This window comes from Salmo salar, chromosome 16 (genome assembly GCF_965601325.2).
Source record: "Salmo salar chromosome 16, fSalSal1, whole genome shotgun sequence".
NCBI lineage: Eukaryota > Metazoa > Chordata > Actinopteri > Salmoniformes > Salmonidae > Salmo > Salmo salar.
The window spans coordinates 44,880,133-44,897,991 of NC_138306.1; the positions used below are offsets into that span (position 1 = coordinate 44,880,133).

Consider the following 17,859-nt stretch of genomic DNA (forward strand, 5'->3'; position numbering starts at 1 on the left):
CACAAGACTGATTTGCCGTAACAAAATAATTGTCAACCCCTACCAAAAATATCCATTAATTACAATCCACATAATAATTCACATTTCCAGTTGCTGCAGGATTATTTTCCTGTTGTAGCAAACTGGCTCAAATTAAAATCCTGCATCTGTATAAGGTACTCTGTACTGGCCTTCCAAAGCAACTCCTAATAAACTCTCAGGTTGATATTGTTGTTTTGTTATTGCCATGTTCTGAGAGTGAATATTTCTCATGGGTTGACTAACAGTATAATGGCAAAGGGAGAGGTAAAGTTAAGCCGCTTGTGGTTTACCACAGACAATCCTCATTGTCAGCATCCCCCCAAATACTCCAGAGTGGGCAGAACTGGAGAAGTCCTACATGAGTCTACATTTGTTTCAGACACAACCACTCATACCAGTCCTTCTTGTTTTTCTAACCTCCTACAAACTGAATAACTGATCTACTTGTTTTGAGCGAGCGATAGAGGGGGACAACACGTGCCTTGGGAAAACACTAATGTTCCACCCAAATAGTTTTTCACAACATTTCCTCTTTGCTACGGTGTCCCTCCTCTAGACCAACTTAGTTGTGAGAAAGTCTGTATCTTTAGAGGAGATAGCAATATGACTGTATAATTTATTGATATTCTCCTAATTAGTGATTAACTGACGGTTCTGAACAGGATTGGGCTAAATGCTCAAATAAAAACCTGAGGTGAAGAACTATCTTTCCCTGCAGTAGAAGTCCATGTGAGAGGAGAGAGCTGTATGATACTAGGAGGACAAGACACCAATAATCTCAAGGGACTCACTAGCAGTTGGGTTTTCTCCTCTCCAGAGCACCAACTGAAACAGACAGAATGAACAGAGCACGAGGACTGTGTTTCACTTTATTACTACTACTGGGGTAACTTTCAACTCAACTTTCAATCCAGATTGCATTGTAGGTACTATGTGGACTTTTGCAGTGTTCTGATGATAATTATGGTCATATTTTTCCTCAGGTGTGTACATGGGAGCAAACCTCCTCAAAGGGAAGTGGTATTCAGTAGAGGGATCCAACTCTTTGTTGAAGGTAGGCTAAAATTAAATCCCTTTTGCATGAATAAAATGTAAATGTATAGGCTAATTGTTATGTACACATTCTCCCACAACGCAGGCCACAATTGGGTCGTTGCACCAATTCGGTGCCTTTTGAGAAGTGTTCAAGTAATTTTAACATTCTGTCATAAAGAGCCACTCAAATCAATTGTCACATGCTTTGCAGACAACAGGTGTGGACTAACAGTGAAATGCTTATTTATGGGTCCATGTCCAACAATGCAGAGTTAAAGCTAAGATAAAACATTTAATAACAAATTGAAAAAGCGACACAAGGAATAAATATACAGTGATTAACAAATAACAATGAGTAAAAAATAACATGGCTAAATACAGGAAGTAGAAAATAACATGGCTATATACAGGGAGTAGAAAATAACATGGCTATATACAGGGAGTAGAAAATAACTGTCACGGGTGTCGTAGGGATTAGACCAAAACGCAGCGGGAACGTGTAAACTCATCTTCTTATTTTATTTAAAAAAGGAAAACAAAAGAAACACGTATACAAAAACAACAAACGACACTAAACAGTCCCGTCAGGTGCACAAACACAAAACAGGAAATAACTACCCACAAATCCCATAGAAAAAACACCCCTCTTAAATAGGACCTTCAATTAGAAGCAACGAGGAGCAGCTGCTTCCAATTGAAGGTCAACCCCATTAACTAAACATAGAAATAGAAAGACTAGAATGAACATAGAAATATACTAACATAGAACATTAACCACAAACCCCGAAACACATAAAACAAACACCCCTCTTACATAAGAACATAGCCCAACAAACCCTGAAACACTCTAAACAAACACCCCCTGCCACGTCCTGACCAAACTACAATAACAAATAACCCCTTTACTGGTCAGGACATGATAGTAAGTATTCAGGCCCTTTACTCAGTGCTTTGTTGAAGCACCTTTGGCAGCGATTACATGCTTGACTCTTCTGGGTATGATGCTAAAAGCTTGGCACACGTGTATTTGGGGAGTTTCTCCCATTCCTCTCTGCAGATCTTCTCAAGCTCTGTCAGGTTGGATGGGGAGTGTCGCTGCACAACTATTTTCAGGTCTCTCCAGAGATGTTCGATCAGGTTCAAGTCTGAACCACTCAAGGGCTCTGGCTGAACCACTCAAGGACATTCAGATTCTTGTCCCGAAGGCACTCCTGCAATGTCTTGGCTGTGTGCTTAGGGTCGTTGTCCTGTTGGAAGGTGAAACTTCGCCCCAGTCTGAGGTCCTGTGCCCTCTGGAGCAAGTTTTCATAAAGTATCTCTCTGTACTTTGCTCCATTCATCTTTCCCTCGATCCTGACTAGTATTCCAGTCCCTGCCTCTGAAAAACATCCTCACAGCATGATGCTGCCACCACCATGCTTCACCATAGGGATGGTGCCAGATTTCCTCCAGACGTGACGCTTGGCATTCAGGCCAAAGAGTTCAATCTTGGGTTCATCAGACCAGAGAATCTTGTTTCTCTGGTCTTTTGACCAGAGAAGGTGCCTTTTGGCCAACTCCAAGCAGGTTGTCATGTGCCTTTTACTGAGGAGTGTTTTCCGTCTGGCCACTCTACCATAAAGGCCTGATTGGTGGAGTGCTGCAAAGATGGTTGTCCTTCTGGACAGTTCTCCCATCTCCACAGAGGAACTCTGAAGCTCTTGGTGGTTCCAAACTTCTTCCATTTAAGAATGATGGAGGCCACTGTGTTCTTGGGGACCTTCAATGCTGCAGAAATGTTTTGGTACCTTTCCCCCAATCTGTGCCTCGACACAATTCTGTCTCGGAGCTCTACGGACAATTCCTTCGACCTTATGGCTTGGTTTTTCCTCTGACATGCACTGTCAACTGTGGGACCTTATACAGACAGGTGTGTGTGTTCCAAATAATTTCCAATCAATTTCATTTACCACAGGTGGACTCCAATCAAGTTGTAGAAACATCTCAAGTATGATCAATGCAAACAGGATGCACCTCAGCTCAATTTCCAGTCTCATAGCAAAGGGTCTGAATACTTATGTAAATAAGGTATTTTTGCCAAAATGTTTAAAAACCTGTTTTCACTTTGTCATTATGGGGTTTTGTGTGTAGACTGATGAGGATATTTTTTTATTTAATCAATTTTACAATAAGGCTGTAACGTAACAAAATGTGGAAAAGTCAAGGGGTCTGAATACTTTCTGAATGCCCTGTACATAGAGGACTGTGAATGACATACCGTGTGTGTGTACAATAGCATGTCCATAGGCAAAATATGTGGATACAGCATAATTGCCCCAAACTTTCTGATTCAGTTTTTCGATGGGTTATTCATTGTCTGTTTTTCTGTCTCATTGAAAATGGTGTCTTGATGAAAATGTGTTGCATCAGTTCAGTATTTCACGCAAGTGTAGTATGTCAGAGGACTGGACTTAGTTATAAAGCATGGGCGGTAGTTAGATTTCCCAGTCACAACAGGGTCGCAAGTTGGTGCAGTTTGAGCACTTTCCATTTAATTAATACACTGGTGGCAATGGTGGGAGAATCCTCGGGCAGTCTCTCAAGATAATGCCACTGTTCTAATCACTACAAGAGTAGCCTATACTGAAACACTCCTGCTGAACCCACAACAGTTCTAGATTGTACTTCCAACAGCCGCATCCCTCTTCCTGAGCTTTATAAAATTATGATAGACTTATTATAATTATTAAAAGTCTAAGTTCATGTTGAGTTAACTGAGGTTTGTTTTTACTCTAGGCTGAACACACCTCTACTGGTATGAAAGAAAGACAAGTAGAAATGGGATTTCAAAATTTCACTTTCGTTTCCACACAACAGACACACCCACAAGTCTACTGAGGAACAGATACACAATACTATCAGGTCAAACTGATCCGTAGGCTCAGCTGGTTGTGGATAAAATCTCCAAGCAATCTTGCTAGGTATGTATAGTTTACTTTAAGTTAATCTTTGAACCATGTTAATTTTATTACGGTCATTGGCTTTAACAATTCAATGTTGCATGATGGTATATGAATATGTTATTACATTGACAGCATGTCCTTCAACTTCGGGATGGTATCTGGAGGGTGTCCTAATTTTTCTGCACCAGTTTTGCATGGTGAGAAACCTTCGTCAAAACCTTTGGCAACAGACCTGTTGAGAGGGGACGGCAGACCTGACTCGAGTAAGATCTGCAAGGAGAATGTGATAAATAGGTGTTGACTATCATGATGTTGGAGTAATTTCTTAAAGGTCCAATGCAGCCGTTTTTATCTCAATATAAAATCATTTCTGTGTAACAATTAAGTACCTTACAGTGAGTGTTTCCAATTAAAATGGTAAAAAAAAAAAAAAAAATTGCTTCTTAGCAAAGAGCAATTTCTCAAGCAAGGATTTTGCTGGGACTGTCTGGGAGTATGGAAGGGAAAACTGAAAACTAGCTGTTATTGGCAGAGAGGTTTAGAACTCTCTTTCTTATTAGTCTTTTAACTAATTTACCGCCTGATGTCACCAGGCAGGCCAAAACTCCATTCCACCCCACTCAATTTCAGGGGGTCTTTTCAAACAGCTCGTACACTAAAAGGGCATTATAATAATTTTCACAATTTCACAGTACTATTCCAACCTTATAGTGTGGAAATATATATAAAACACAGGGAAATCTGCACTGGGCCTTTAATAGCCTAACAGGGAAATCTGCACTGACTGCACTGGGCCTTTAATCATCTATTGTGTGCTGTGAGAGTCATTGCCACTTTCCAGTAGACTACATTTACCTGATAATTCATGATTTTCATTAGTTTGCTCTTACACTATACTCTCTCAACTCTAGGCCTGCCATGGGCAGAAAAGTGCAAAAGTAAGATGGAGTCCCCATGGAGGGATGTTGCATGGACTGAGGAGTGAGTAGGGTATCACAACAATACACTCAAACTTATCTATGTACACCAACTAGGCCTACTAAACAATCCACCATGTAATCATATTTAACTGATAATGACCAATGTTTGCCCAGTCGCAGGGAGACCCTGATGGAGTCTATCAGTTCCTATAAGCCTGGTTCTGAGGCTTTGTCTGAGGCTCGGGTTCTGCTGGTGGGGCCTGTCGGAGCCGGCAAGTCCAGCTTCATCAGCTCTGTTCAGTCAGTCTTCACAGGAAGATTCACTAACCGGGCCATGGTTGGCTCTTCCTCTGCCAGCTTCACCAAAAAGGTAGAGGTAAAAAAAACATAGAAAGTATTTGTGTTTGTTAGAAACTGGGAGTTTTGGGGCTGGTTGATATAGATCAATTACATGCATAAATAAAGATTTAGTTAACTTACAAAAACTATTATTGTTAATCACTCCATATTGTAAACCACACTGTATATCCTTAAACATATAATTCTGTCTGTGTCCTCTATCTCAGCTCCAGTTGTTCAACATCCGTGGGCGGAGTCCAGAGCAGCCTACTGCGCTGGTCCTGTGTGATGTCATGGGTCTGGGAGATGGGGAGACCACTGGACTAACCCTCCATGACACTCTGGCTATCATCAAAGGCCATGCACCCGAGGGACACAAGGTACGTGAGGGAGAACGGACACAGATGCCACCATTGTGTGTTAGAAAGAGTGCAAGTATTGGATGTCGACGTTCCAATTACAGGGGCACAGTGTGTGTAACATTCATATAACTCGGAGTTGAGCAACAGGGGCACAGTGTGTGTAACATTCATATAACTCGGAGTTGAGCAACAGGGCCCACAGCGTGTGTAACCTCTCTAGGCTAGGCGGGACGAATTCGTCCCACCTACGTAACAGCCACTTGCAGCCTGTGGCGCGATTTTCAAAACATTAAAAATCCTATTACTTCAATTTCTCAAACATATGACTATTTTACAGCTATTTAAAGACAAGACTCTCGTTAATCTAACCACACTGTCCGATTTCAAAAAGGCTTTACAACGAAAGCAAAACATTAGATTATGTCAGCAGAGTACCAAGCCAGAAATAATCAGACACCCATTTTTCAAGCCAGCATATAATGTCACCAAAACCCAGAAGACAGCTAAATGCAGCACTCACCTTTGATGATCTTCATCAGATGACAACCCTAGGACATTATGTTATACAATACATGCATGTTTTGTTCAATCAAGTTCATATTTATATAAAAAAACAGCTTTTTACATTAGCATGTGACGTTCAGAACTAGCATACCCCCGCAAACTTCCGGGGAATTCGCTAACATTTTACTAAATTACTCACGATAAACGTTCACAAAAAGCATAACAATTATTTTAAGAATTATAGATACAGACCTCCTCTATGCACTCGATATGTCCGATTTTAAAATAGCTTTTTGGTGAAAGCACATTTTGCAATATTCTAAGTACATAGCCCAGGCATCACGGGCTCGCTATTTAGACACCCGGCAAGTTTAGCACTCACCATAATCATATTTACTATTATAAAAGTTTCATTACCTTTTGTTGTCTTCGTCAGAATGCACACCCAGGACTGCTACTTCAATAACAAATGTTGGTTTGGTCCAAAATAATCCATCGTTATATCCGAATAGCGGCGTTTTGTTCGTGCGTTCCAGACACTATCCGAAATAGTAAAGAAGTGTCGCGCGCATGGCGCAATTCGTGACAATAAAATTCTAAATATTCCATTACCGTACTTCGAAGCATGTCAACCGCTGTTTAAAATCAATTTTTACGCCATTTTTCTCGTAGAAAAGCGATAATATTCCGACAGGGAATCTCCTTTTCGGCAAACAGAGGAAAAAATCCCAAAGGCGGGGGCGGTCGGGTCACGCGCCTAAGCCCAGTGTCCCTTGATCGGCCACTTGAGAAAGGCGATAATGTGTTTCAGCCTGGGGCTGGAATGACGACATTCTGTTTTTTCCCGGGCTCTGAGCGCCTATGGACGACGTGGGAAGTGTCACGTTAGAGCAGAGATCCTTAGTAAATGATAGAGATGGAAAAGAAGTTCAAGAAATGGTCAGACAGGCCACTTCCTGTAAAGGAATCTCTCAGGTTTTGACCTGCCATTTGAGTTCTGTTATACTCACAGACACCATTCAAACAGTTTTAGAAAATTTAGGGAGTTTTCTATCCATATGTAATAAGTATATGCATATTCTAGTTACTGGGTAGGAGTGGTAACCAGATTAAATCGGGTATGTTTTTTATCCAGCCGTCTCAATACTGCCCCCTAGCCCTAACGTGTGTAACATTCATATAACTCGGTGTTGAGCAACAGGGGCCACAGTGTGTGTAACATTCATATAACTCGGAGTTGAGCAACAGGACCCACAGCGTGTATAACATTCATATAACTCGGAGTTGAGCAACAGGGCTTTTGTTCCAGTTTAGCTCTAACACACCTGATTCAACTAATCACAGTCTGCAATTTAGACCACTAATATGACTCAGGGGAGATAGTGCTGGGTTGGAACATACGCATGCCGGCAGCCTCACAGGATAGGAGTTGCTCACCCCTGATATAAATGTCTCTGTTTAGTAGAGAATATTCCAATACTCTCTCAGCTGGTTGGTTTGAACAACCAAGCTAATGTTCTCATTCATCCTCTACAGTTCAGTCCTGAGCAGCCTGTGAGATCAGAGACTGTGGGCTATGTGAAGAAGCCGTCCCTTAAAGACAAGGTCCACTGTGTCGTCTTTGTGGTGGATGCTTCTAAAGTGTCCAGCTACACCAAAGGCCTGGGCACCACCTTCCAACAGCTCCGAGAACACATCAGTGACCTGGGTGAGCAATACAGGAAGCTTTTTCGCAATGGCAGTAATGGTTGTAGGAATTGTGGTCAATTCTGTCAGTTGACAGTGTGTGAAACAAATGTGTTTTGTAGGTGTGCATCAAGTGGCACTGCTGACACACGTGGACAAGGTGTGTCAGGAAACTGCCCGTGACATCACCCAGGTGTACAACAGTCGGATCGTTCAGCAGACGGTACTCTCAATAATACCCCATATTGACGTGTTAGTCAGCTATTAGAACATCAGCTATTGGAACATCTGACATATAACCACCCTGTATGTACATCCTTGACTGACTTGTGTGTTTGGTTTTACTGTCATGTTGGGGACCAGAAATCCTCACAAGGATAGTATAAAACAAGGAAAAAAAAATTAGTCCCCCCCAAAAAATACTATTTTATGCTTAGGGGTTAGGTTTAGGGTTTCAATTTGGGTTAAGGTTAGAATCAGGGTTAGGGGTAGGTTCAGGGCTAGGGTTACAATTATGGTTAGGATTAGTATCAAGGTTAGGGTTAGGGTTAGGTTAAGGGTTAGATGTTAGGGAAAATAGGATTTTGAATGGGAATCAATTGTTTGGTCCCCACAAGGATAGTAAAACAAATGTGTGTGTCTGTGTATGTGTGTGTAGATGACCAAGGCTGGGGCTCTGCTTGGCATGTCCACCTCCTACATCGTCCCGGTGAAGAACTACTCGTCTGAGCTGGACGTTGATGAGAACACAGACATCCTTCTGCTCAGTGCTGTGGACCACATCCTGCAATACGTGGATCTGTACTTCCAGGACTGTGCAGCAACATACCCTAAACTGTCTCTTTAAAAAGGCTGTGAAATGCTATTTAAAATAAAAATGCATTACATATGTTTTATGACTTGCTTGCACTATTGTTCACTTTTTAATTAGTCCTTAACAGAAGTCTTGCTTTGACTAAAACAAATGTGTAAGAGCCATTTTGAACGGTGTACATGTTGTCTGTCTAGGAATGTTTTAACCTGTTTTGAACAATAGGGCACTCTCACAAGGGGTTATGGGTCACTGGCCACATGTATATAGGTACAACGTGTTAACTCAGCACAGGTGAGCAAGTATGGTTAGCTGCAGCCCAATATAGCGACCGGAGTGGGCGTATGGAAAGCGAATTAGCTAATTGGGCAGAATTGTTTTCACTCAAGACCGTTTTGCGTGGCTGATTGGACAACACGACGAGTTGACAAACTGGTGACGGCAACCAGTGCACCAGGTGTTGAATCCTTGTGCATGTGAATTGAAGTGCTTCCTACTCGGTGTCACGGTCGTGTAGCCGGCGGTAGCTAACGTGGCCATTTTCTTTCTCTCACATGAATTTATTTCAAGAAGGATAGAAGCTTACACAAGTAATAACTAATTTTGATAACCATTAAGATGTCACCTTGATACATACATACAGTCTACTACTCAATGGGGAGGGCATGAACGGCAACAACAAGGGGACAGTGCCGTTTGCTCCCGCTTGACACAATTACTACTGTCTGGCAACTGCGTTGGTAATAAGATACCTAGTAGCCATTATCAAGGTGACAGCTGTACACGCACTCCACGCCCATTCTCAATACTTTTGATCAAAAATAAATAATCATCCGTTTTATAACTGAAAATGTACCATTATTTAATTTGTGCAAAACTAACAGTAAAAAAAACGTCTCAGACATCCCCTGGCTTAAAAACAAAGTCAAAACTATTGCTGTATGGTAGGTCAATGTAAGGTAGTTGCTAGGTGACAAATGGAAGAAAAAAAATACACAGCTCAATGAAAATTGTCTAACCCACATGTCAAACTCATTCCACGGATGGCCGAGTGTCTGCGGGTTTTCTCTCCTCCCTTGTACTTGATTGATGAATTAAGTTCATTCATTTGTAAAAAACTCCCCTCACCTGGTTGTCTAGGTCTTAATTGAAAGGAAAAACCAAAAACCCACAGACACTGAGCCCTCGATGGAATGAGTTTGACACCCCTGGTCTAACCTATAGCAAAGAGCTTTCGACTCACCCACTCCTTTCCACACGCCCATTACTTTCCTTTCAACACACCCACTTACCCATACTCCGGTCGCCATATCGGGATGCAACTGCCCCCTTCTCCAGGTGAGGGACACGTTTAATGGGGGCAGGGCTGCTCTTCCTGTCTATGGTGGCCATAAGGCCTTTGTGGAGGTAAACGAGGAGGCCATCACCGGCATGTGACCGTAGAGATACTAGTACATTTACATTGTAGTAATTTAGCTGACACTCTTATCCAGAGCGACTTACAGATCATCGTGCATTCATCGTAAGATAGCTAGGTGGGACAACCACATGTCACAGTCATAGTAAGTACTTTTTTCCTCAATAAAGTAGCTATCAGCAAAGTCAGAGCTAGTAAGGGAGTGGGGAAAGCCAGGTGTGAGTGTTGGTTCACAAAAGGCATGTTTTTATAAATATATATATTATTAGTATTATTATTCCTAAGTCTATAATGGTGACGTTCTGTATGATCCGAGAGGAAAGCTTCACAGCAGACCACCCTTTGTTATTCTTTATAGACACAAGACCAACTCCATCCTCTTTCTCAGCACGTTTTGCTCTCCTCTGTAGAATAAGTGTAGAGAGAAACTGAATCCACTAAGCCATATAAAAAATATGTATTGGGGGATTGAAGAGTGCTATTATCCTTGTCTGTTAAAAATAAGTCTACAATCATAATAAAAAATGTTGGGTGATTTGAATAAATTCACAATAAGATAAGTTATTTCCATTTTGGTAGAGTGATAAAAACTTTATTGGTGGAATAGTGTGAATTGGAGTTGATGATCATTGATTAGTGCCTGGCCTGTGTCTATAAATTCCTGTCTGTCAAGTGAAATGATTGAGATGGTGGTTGCTTGTAGAGAATAAAGACATGTTTTGTAAAACTCCGGTCTAGTCTAAATTTTGCATAGTTGACGTTCCACTCTAAACGGAGCGTTATATTGACATTGAAAACATTATTTGTTTTAAACTTACAGGCCTAAGTAAGCACACTTGATAGCTGGAATATACAGAGTAATATGAACATATTCAATCAAGCAAACACACTATAATAACGTAACAGGCCATCATCTGGCAAATTCCATATCAATAACATAATTTCACTTATAGTACATCTTTCACAATACATGAAAGTCATTGTACATCCTGTTGTGTTCTAATCAATGCACTATGTTTTCAGATAGTCCCGATATCATCTCTGTTCCCATCAGATGATTTTGCTGATGGTGAGGCCCAGCAGCAATTGGTGTCTTGCTGAAAATGTGTTGCATCAGTTTAGTATTTCATGCAATAGGCCTAAGTGTATCCTCAGTATGTCAGTGTACAACCTCTTCCAAGAGGTCTGGACTTCTAAAGCATGGGCAGTAGTGAGCTTTCCCTGTAACAGAATAAAATGTGTATATATATATATATTTTAACCTTTATTTAACTAGGCAAGTCAGTTAAGAACAAATTCTTAATTACAATGACGGCCTACCTCGGCCAAACCCGGACGACACTGGGCCAATTGTGCTCCACCATACGGGACTCCTAATCACGGCAGGATTTGATACAGCCTGGATTTAAACCAGGGACTGTAGTAACACCTCTTACACTGAGATGCAGTGCCTTAGACTGCTGCGACACTCGGGAGCCCAACAGAAGGGTCGCAAGTTGGTGCAGTTCGCTCACTTTCCCTTCAATTAATACACTGGCAGCAATGGTGGGATAATCCTCCTCTAGTCTCTCATTCTAATGCCTTTGATGGACGTATGAGGTGTGGAACTTAATGGCACAGATTGCCCTGAAAAGAGAAACATCGCTGGTTCAAACACTGTTCTAATTACTACACAAGTATACTACACTGAAACTCGGATATACACTTATTATAATTATTTTTTAGCCTAAGTCTATGTTGAGTAGGCTATGCTTATGCTGAACACAGCTCTACTGGTATGAAACACTGTCCCTGTAGCCATACTGGGCTCAAACTTGTGATCCTTTACTTCACAACACAAGTGACCACCCTCCTTGACAACGCATCAACAGATTGCCCTGATTTACTTTTATTTTATTTGTGGTTTGTATGATTTTTTGTCTTCTTCCTCATATCGAAACTGTTTTGGTCATATTTTTTCCATCCCACTCAGTAGGTGGCGGCATACACATTACATTTGTGCATGCCAGAGAAGAAGAAGAATTTCATATATTTCGTTTCCTCACAACAGACACATCTACTGAGAAACAGATACGCAACGCTTGCAGGTTCAACTGAATTCAGCTCGGTCAGAGATAAAATCTCCAAGCAATCTGCTCTCTACCGTTTTGCATTATATAGGCTCCTTTAAGTAAGTAAGTAACTAAGTAAATTATGTTCTTCTTTGAACACTATCTGATTTTATGATGACAGTCATTGGCTCTAAATACTTGAAAGTTATGATAAATTATTGAACATGTTATTACATTGACAGCATGTCTTTCGGTGGCTTCAGGCAACCTGTTAAGATAGGCCTAACTGAGATTTCTGCACCAGTTTTTGGTTGGGGGACACCTTTCTCATTATTGCTGTTAGTAATAACAACGTGATGTGGAGGTATGGCTACGTGAGACTACGTCTGGTGTAATCAAAATGAATTGAAAATGACCCATGTGTATCCAGTCGCAGGGAGACCCTGATGGAGTCTATCAGTTCCTATAAGCCTGGTTCTGAGGCTTTGTCTGAGGCTCGGGTTCTGCTGCTGGGGCCTGTCGGAGTCGGCAAGTCCAGCATCATCAGCTCTGTTCAGTCAGTCTTCACAGGAAGATTCACTAAATGTTTTGGGCATATTGTTCGATCCCGCTCAGTAGGTGGCGGCATGCACATGCACGGGCCATGGTTGGCTCTTCCTCTGCCAGCTTCACCAAAAAGGTAGAGGTAAAAAAACATAGAAAGTATTCGAGTTTGTGAAAATCTGGGAGTTTTGGGGCTTACATGCAAAATAATTACATGCAAAATAAAGATACTTGACTGGTTGAAAAGATTTAGTTAAGTTGCAAAAACTATTATTGGTAATCACTCCATATTTTAAACCACATAGTATATCCTCACACATTCAGTCCCTTCGGAAAGAATTCAGATCCCTTAACTTTTCCACATTTTGTTACGTTACAGTCTTGTTCTAAAATGGATACAATTGTTTTTTCCCCCCTCATCAATCTACACACAATATCCCAATAATCACAAAGGAAAAACAGGTTTTTAGACATTTTTGCCAAGTTATTAAACAAAAGAAACTGAAATATCACATTTACCTAAGTATTCAGACCATTTACTCTGTACTTTGTTGAAGCACCTTTGGCAGCAATTACAGGCTTGAGTCTTCTTGGGTATGACGCTACAAGCTTGGCACACCTGTATTTGGGGAGTTTCTCCCAATCTTCTCTGCAGATCCTCTTAAGCTCTGGTAGGTTGGATGGGGAACGTTGCTGCACAACTTTTTTTCAGGCCACTCTAGAGATATTCGATCAGGTTCAAGTCTGGGCTCTGGCTGGGCCACTCAAGGACATTCAGAAACTTGTCCTGAAGCCACTCCTGCATTGTCTTGGCTGTGTGCTTAGGGTCGTTGTCCTGTTGGAAGGTGAACCTTTGCCTCAGTCTGAGGTCCTTAGCAGGTTTTCATCAAGGATTTCGCTGTACTTTTCTCGATTCATTTTTGCCTCTGATCCTGTCTCGTCTCCCAGTCCCTGCCGCTGAAAAACATCCCCACAGCGTGATGCTGCCACCCCCATACTTCACCATAGGGATGGTGCAAGGTTTCATCCAGACGTGACGCTTGGCATTCAGGCCAAAGAGTTCAATCATGGTTTCATCAGACCAGAGAATATTGCTTCTCATTGCCTGAAAGTATTTTGGTGACTTTTGGCAAACTCCAAGCTGGCTGTCATGTGCCTTTTACTGAGGAGCTGCTTCCGTCTGGCCACTCTACCATAAAGGCCTGATTGGTGGAGTGATACAGAGATGGTTGTACGTCTGGAAGGTTCTCCCATCTCCACAGAGGAACTCTGGAGCTCTGTCAAAGTGAGCATTGGGTTCTTGGTCACCTCCCTGACCAAGGCCCTTTTCCCCCGATTTCTCAGTTTGGCCAGGCAGCCAGATCTAGGAAAAGTCTTGGGTGTTCCAAACTTATTCCATTTAAGAGTGATGGAGGCCACTGTGTTCTTGGGGATCTTCAATGCTGCAGAAATGTTTTGGTACACTTCCCCAGATCTGTGCCTCGACACAATCCTGTCTCGGAGCTCTAAGGACAATTCCTTGGTTTTGGCTCTGACATGCACAGTCAAATGTTATATAGACAGGTGTGTCTTTCCAAATCATGTCCAATCAATTGAATTTACCACAGGTGGACTCCAATCAAGTTGTAGAAACATCTCAAGGATGAATAATGGAAACAGGATGCACCTGAGCTCAATTTTCAAGTCTCATAACAAATGGTCTGAATATGTATGTAAATAAGATATTTCTGGCTTTTATTTTTTTATAGATTTGCAAACATTTCTAAAAACTTGTTTTCACTTTGTCATTATGGGGTATCGTGTGTAAATTATTGAGGATTTTTTTTATTTAATACATTTTAGAATAAGGCTGTAACATAACAAAATGTGGAAAAGGTCAAGGGGTCTGAATACTTTCCGAAGGCACTGTGTAATTCTGTCTGTGTCCTCTATCTCAGCTCCAGTTGTTCAACATCCGTGGGCGGAGTCCAGAGCAGCCTACTGCGCTGGTCCTGTGTGATGTCATGGGTCTGGGAGATGGGGAGACCACTGGACTAACCCTCCATGACACTCTGGCTATCATCAAAGGCCATGCACCCGAGGGACACAAGGTACGTGAGGGAGAACGGACACAGGTGCCACCGGTGTGTGTAAGACAGAGTGCAAGTATTGGGAGTCGAGTTTCATATATTTCAGAGTTGAGCAACAGGGGCCACAGTGTGTGCCAGCTTTTGTTCCAGTTTAGCTCTGACACACCTGATTCAACTAATCACAGTCTGCAATTTAGACCACTAATATGATTCAGGGGAGATAGTGCTGGGTTGGAACATACGCATGCAGGCAGCCTCACAGGATAGGAGTTGCTCACCCCTGATATAAATGTCTCTGTTTAGTAGAGAATATTCCAATACTCTCTCAGCTGGTTGGTTTGAACAACCAAGCTAATGTTCTCATTCATCCTCTACAGTTCAGTCCTGAGCAGCCTGTGAGATCGGAGACATCAGTGACATGGGTGAGCATAGGAGGAAGTGTTTTAGCAACAGCAGTAATGGTTGTAGGAACTGTGGTCATTTCTGTCAGTTGACAGTGTGTGAAACAAATGTGTTTTGTAGGTGTGCATCAAGTGGCATTGCTGACATACGTGGACAAGGTGTGTCAGGATACCGCCTGTGACATCATCCAGATGTACAAAAGCCAGGTTGTTCAGCAGACATTACTCTCAATAATTTCCCTTATTGATGTGTTAGTCAACAATTGGAACATCTGAAATGTAAGCACCCTGTATGTAGGTCTACTGTGAGCATCCTTGACTGACTTGTGTCTGGGTGTGTGTGTTTGGTTTTACTATCTTGGTGGGGAAAAAATAAGAAACCTGCACACTGCTCTTGCTAGTATCACTGCTCTTTATTAAGCTTCACGTATCGGCCTCAAGGCCTTCGTCAGAGCTTTTGTGAGTTTTTGTAACTTGCACCCTTATGTAGACATTGCTCCACCCACATCCGTTCAGTGCATCGAATGGGGTTGGAGTCGAGGGAAAATAAGCAAGTGTTACGAAATATAAGTATTCTAATAAAGTGTGTACATAAAATGTATTAAACACGTCTGTAAATCCATAATGAGGACATCGACCTATCAAGTAAGCTTTCATAAATCATTGGGTACAGAGCAAGAACAAACGGAGAGTAATCTGAAGTGGAGGCATTAATTGATGTTCACACGTACAACATAACAATAATGGCATTTCATCATTAAGACCTTTTGGGAATAATGTCTGGAGGGACCAGAAGTCCTCACAAGGATAGTAAAACAATGAACATTTGGACATGTGGGGACATTTTGCTGGTCCCCACAATGAAAAAGTATATTTTAGGCTTAGGGGTTAGGTTTGGGTTAGAATTAGGTTTAGGTTTGGGTGTAGGGTTAGGATTATGAGTTTAGGGTTAAGGTTAGGGTAAGGCTTAGGGTTTGGGAAAATAGGACATAGAAATGGGGATCAATTGGTTGGTCCCCACAAGGATAGTAAAACAAATGTTTGTGTGTGTGTGTGTGTGTATGTGTGTGTGTGTGTAGATGACCAAGGCTGGGGCTCTGCTTGGCATGTCCACCTGCAACATCGTCCCAGTGAAGAACTACTCGTCTGAGCTGGATGTTGCTGAGAACACAGACATATATATTTATTTACAAACAAATATTTGGGAGATTGGAAATGATGCAGACAATTACATTGATGGAAGCTTCAATCTATCTATAATATTAAAGCTGATCTACCCCCCCAAAATAAACATAATAAAGAGAAAACATCCTTCTGCTCAGTGCTGTGCACCACATCCTGCAATATGTGGATCTGCACTTCCAGAACAATGCAGCAACAGAGCCTAAACCAGTGCTCACCAACCTTTTCAGTCAAGAGTCAAAATGCAAACCAAGATAAAGTGTCTTTAACAAGGCTGTGAAATTCTGTGTAATAGAAATATGCATTACATATCCTTATCATGATTTTTTAAACTTGTTTTCACTATTGTTAACATGTTAATTAACTTATTGAGTCTCAATGCAACTGTTTATGTTATATGTTTTGTGTTCTACTTGTGGCCCTGGTTGTCCTGAAAAGAAAATGGTAAACACTTCAATGCAAGGCTAAATATGAGGACAGAGCAAGCAGATGAATGAAAGTAGTGAATTTCAGCTTGTTTTGCTGCGGTAAGCTTGCTTACAATGAATAATCATTCACAGAAGTCTTGCTTTGAGTAAAATTTATGTGTAAGAGCCATTTTGGCCTGTGTACATGTTGCCTGTCTAGGGATGTTTTAACCTGTTTTGTATAATAGGGGCACTTTCACATGGGGTTATGGGTCACTGACCACATGTGGATATATGTACAAAGTGGCCAAGGAAGTGTTAGCTTAGCACAGGTGAGGGGCATGTTCAACAGAGGCAGGGCCAACTTGTCTTGGATGAACAGGAGGAGGTGGGCTCTTCCTGTCTACAGTGGCCCATAATGCCACAGATTCCCCCAGTACTGCTGCTCATTCCGTGCACCAGTTCTGGAGTTCTATGTCACCGGCCTCTAGGCGGCACTGAACTGTCTCATTACGCACACCTGATTCCAATTCCCCTGATTAGTAATTATCAAATGTGCCCTCTGTTCACCATTGTCTTGTCAGTTATTGTTCCCATATCCGTTGGTCTTGTGAGTACCTGTGCTTGTTGTTTCGGCTTTCGTGCTGCGTGTATTGTGTACACGTTATTACGGGTCTCGTCCCGTGTAGTACTGTGCAATTGTTATTACGGGTCTTGTCCCGTGCATTGTTTACGGGTCTCGTGCTGTGTATTGTTATTACGGGTCTTGTCCCGTGCATTGTTTACGGGTCTCGTGCTGTGTATTGTTATTACGGGTCTTGTGTATTTATTAGGGGTTTAACCTCGCTCCTTTGTTTGGGTTGCATCCATGTGTTTTGGTATACGTGTTTGTTTTGGGCTTCATCTCTGTGCCTTTCAAGGCATGTTCTATTTTTGGGTGGAGTATTAAAACCCCCTATTACATATTCCTGCGCCTGTCTCCAATCAATCATTTATACATGTGACACATAAGGCCTTTATGGAGGTTATCAAGGAGGGGACTGAGGCAGCGGCTGCCACCGCTGGCATGGTGCCATTCTGTATGATCCGAGTGGAACGCTTCACGGCAGACCACACCTTCCTCTCCTTTATAGACACATCCTGTTCCCCGGCAGGTTTTCCTCGCTGTA

The 17,859-nt window shown here is 41.9% G+C and overlaps 2 protein-coding genes across 8 annotated transcripts; both read left to right on the top strand.

Annotated features, from left to right (window-relative positions):
• Positions 1-589: 589 nt before the first annotated feature.
• Positions 590-8,702, top strand: LOC106573916 (interferon-induced protein 44). 5 transcript variants are annotated; one of them, XM_014149376.3, is made up of 10 exons: positions 590-907; positions 1,005-1,075; positions 3,832-4,016; positions 4,131-4,195; positions 4,910-4,979; positions 5,093-5,294; positions 5,485-5,637; positions 7,660-7,831; positions 7,932-8,032; positions 8,468-8,702. In XM_014149376.3, the coding sequence occupies exons 4-10, from the start codon at positions 4,132-4,134 to the stop codon at positions 8,654-8,656; spliced, it is 951 nt and encodes a 316-aa protein (XP_014004851.1). In that variant the 5' UTR covers positions 590-907; positions 1,005-1,075; positions 3,832-4,016; position 4,131; the 3' UTR covers positions 8,657-8,702. The 5 variants fall into 5 exon arrangements, with proteins under 5 accessions (XP_014004851.1, XP_014004849.1, XP_045553255.1 ...); XM_014149374.3 differs by having other exon boundaries at positions 593-907; positions 4,131-4,261; XM_045697299.2 differs by having other exon boundaries at positions 593-907; positions 3,913-4,016; positions 4,131-4,261.
• Positions 8,703-12,098: 3,396 nt separating this feature from the next.
• On the top strand, positions 12,099-17,655 carry LOC123727707 (interferon-induced protein 44-like). 3 transcript variants are annotated; one of them, XM_082962749.1, is made up of 6 exons: positions 12,099-12,211; positions 12,704-12,773; positions 14,569-14,721; positions 15,078-15,122; positions 15,223-15,308; positions 16,181-17,655. In XM_082962749.1, exons 2-5 carry the CDS (start codon positions 12,732-12,734, stop codon positions 15,244-15,246), a joined length of 264 nt encoding a protein of 87 aa, XP_082818875.1. In that variant the 5' UTR covers positions 12,099-12,211; positions 12,704-12,731; the 3' UTR covers positions 15,247-15,308; positions 16,181-17,655. The 3 variants fall into 3 exon arrangements, with proteins under 3 accessions (XP_082818875.1, XP_082818873.1, XP_082818874.1); XM_082962747.1 differs by lacking the exon at positions 12,099-12,211 and having other exon boundaries at positions 12,218-12,773; XM_082962748.1 differs by lacking the exon at positions 12,099-12,211 and having other exon boundaries at positions 12,218-12,767.
• The last annotated feature ends 204 nt before the right edge of the window (positions 17,656-17,859 follow it).

What these genes read in the sequence shown, in the direction of transcription:
- LOC123727707 (XM_082962747.1), top strand. Translation starts at nt 12,672, where the DNA reads ATGTTTTGGGCATATTGTTCGATCCCGCTCAGTAGGTGGCGGCATGCA. An exon ending in ATGCACCCGAGGGACACAAG is followed by an intron (nt 14,722 to 15,077) that starts GTACGTGAGGGA and finishes CATCCTCTACAG; the next exon opens with TTCAGTCCTGAGCAGCCTGT. An exon ending in CGGAGACATCAGTGACATGG is followed by an intron (nt 15,123 to 15,222) that starts GTGAGCATAGGA and finishes TGTGTTTTGTAG; the next exon opens with GTGTGCATCAAGTGGCATTG.
- LOC106573916 (XM_014149374.3), top strand. Translation starts at nt 4,132, where the DNA reads ATGTCCTTCAACTTCGGGATGGTATCTGGAGGGTGTCCTAATTTTTCT. An exon ending in GATGTTGCATGGACTGAGGA is followed by an intron (nt 4,980 to 5,092) that starts GTGAGTAGGGTA and finishes ATGTTTGCCCAG; the next exon opens with TCGCAGGGAGACCCTGATGG. An exon ending in AGAACACATCAGTGACCTGG is followed by an intron (nt 7,832 to 7,931) that starts GTGAGCAATACA and finishes TGTGTTTTGTAG; the next exon opens with GTGTGCATCAAGTGGCACTG.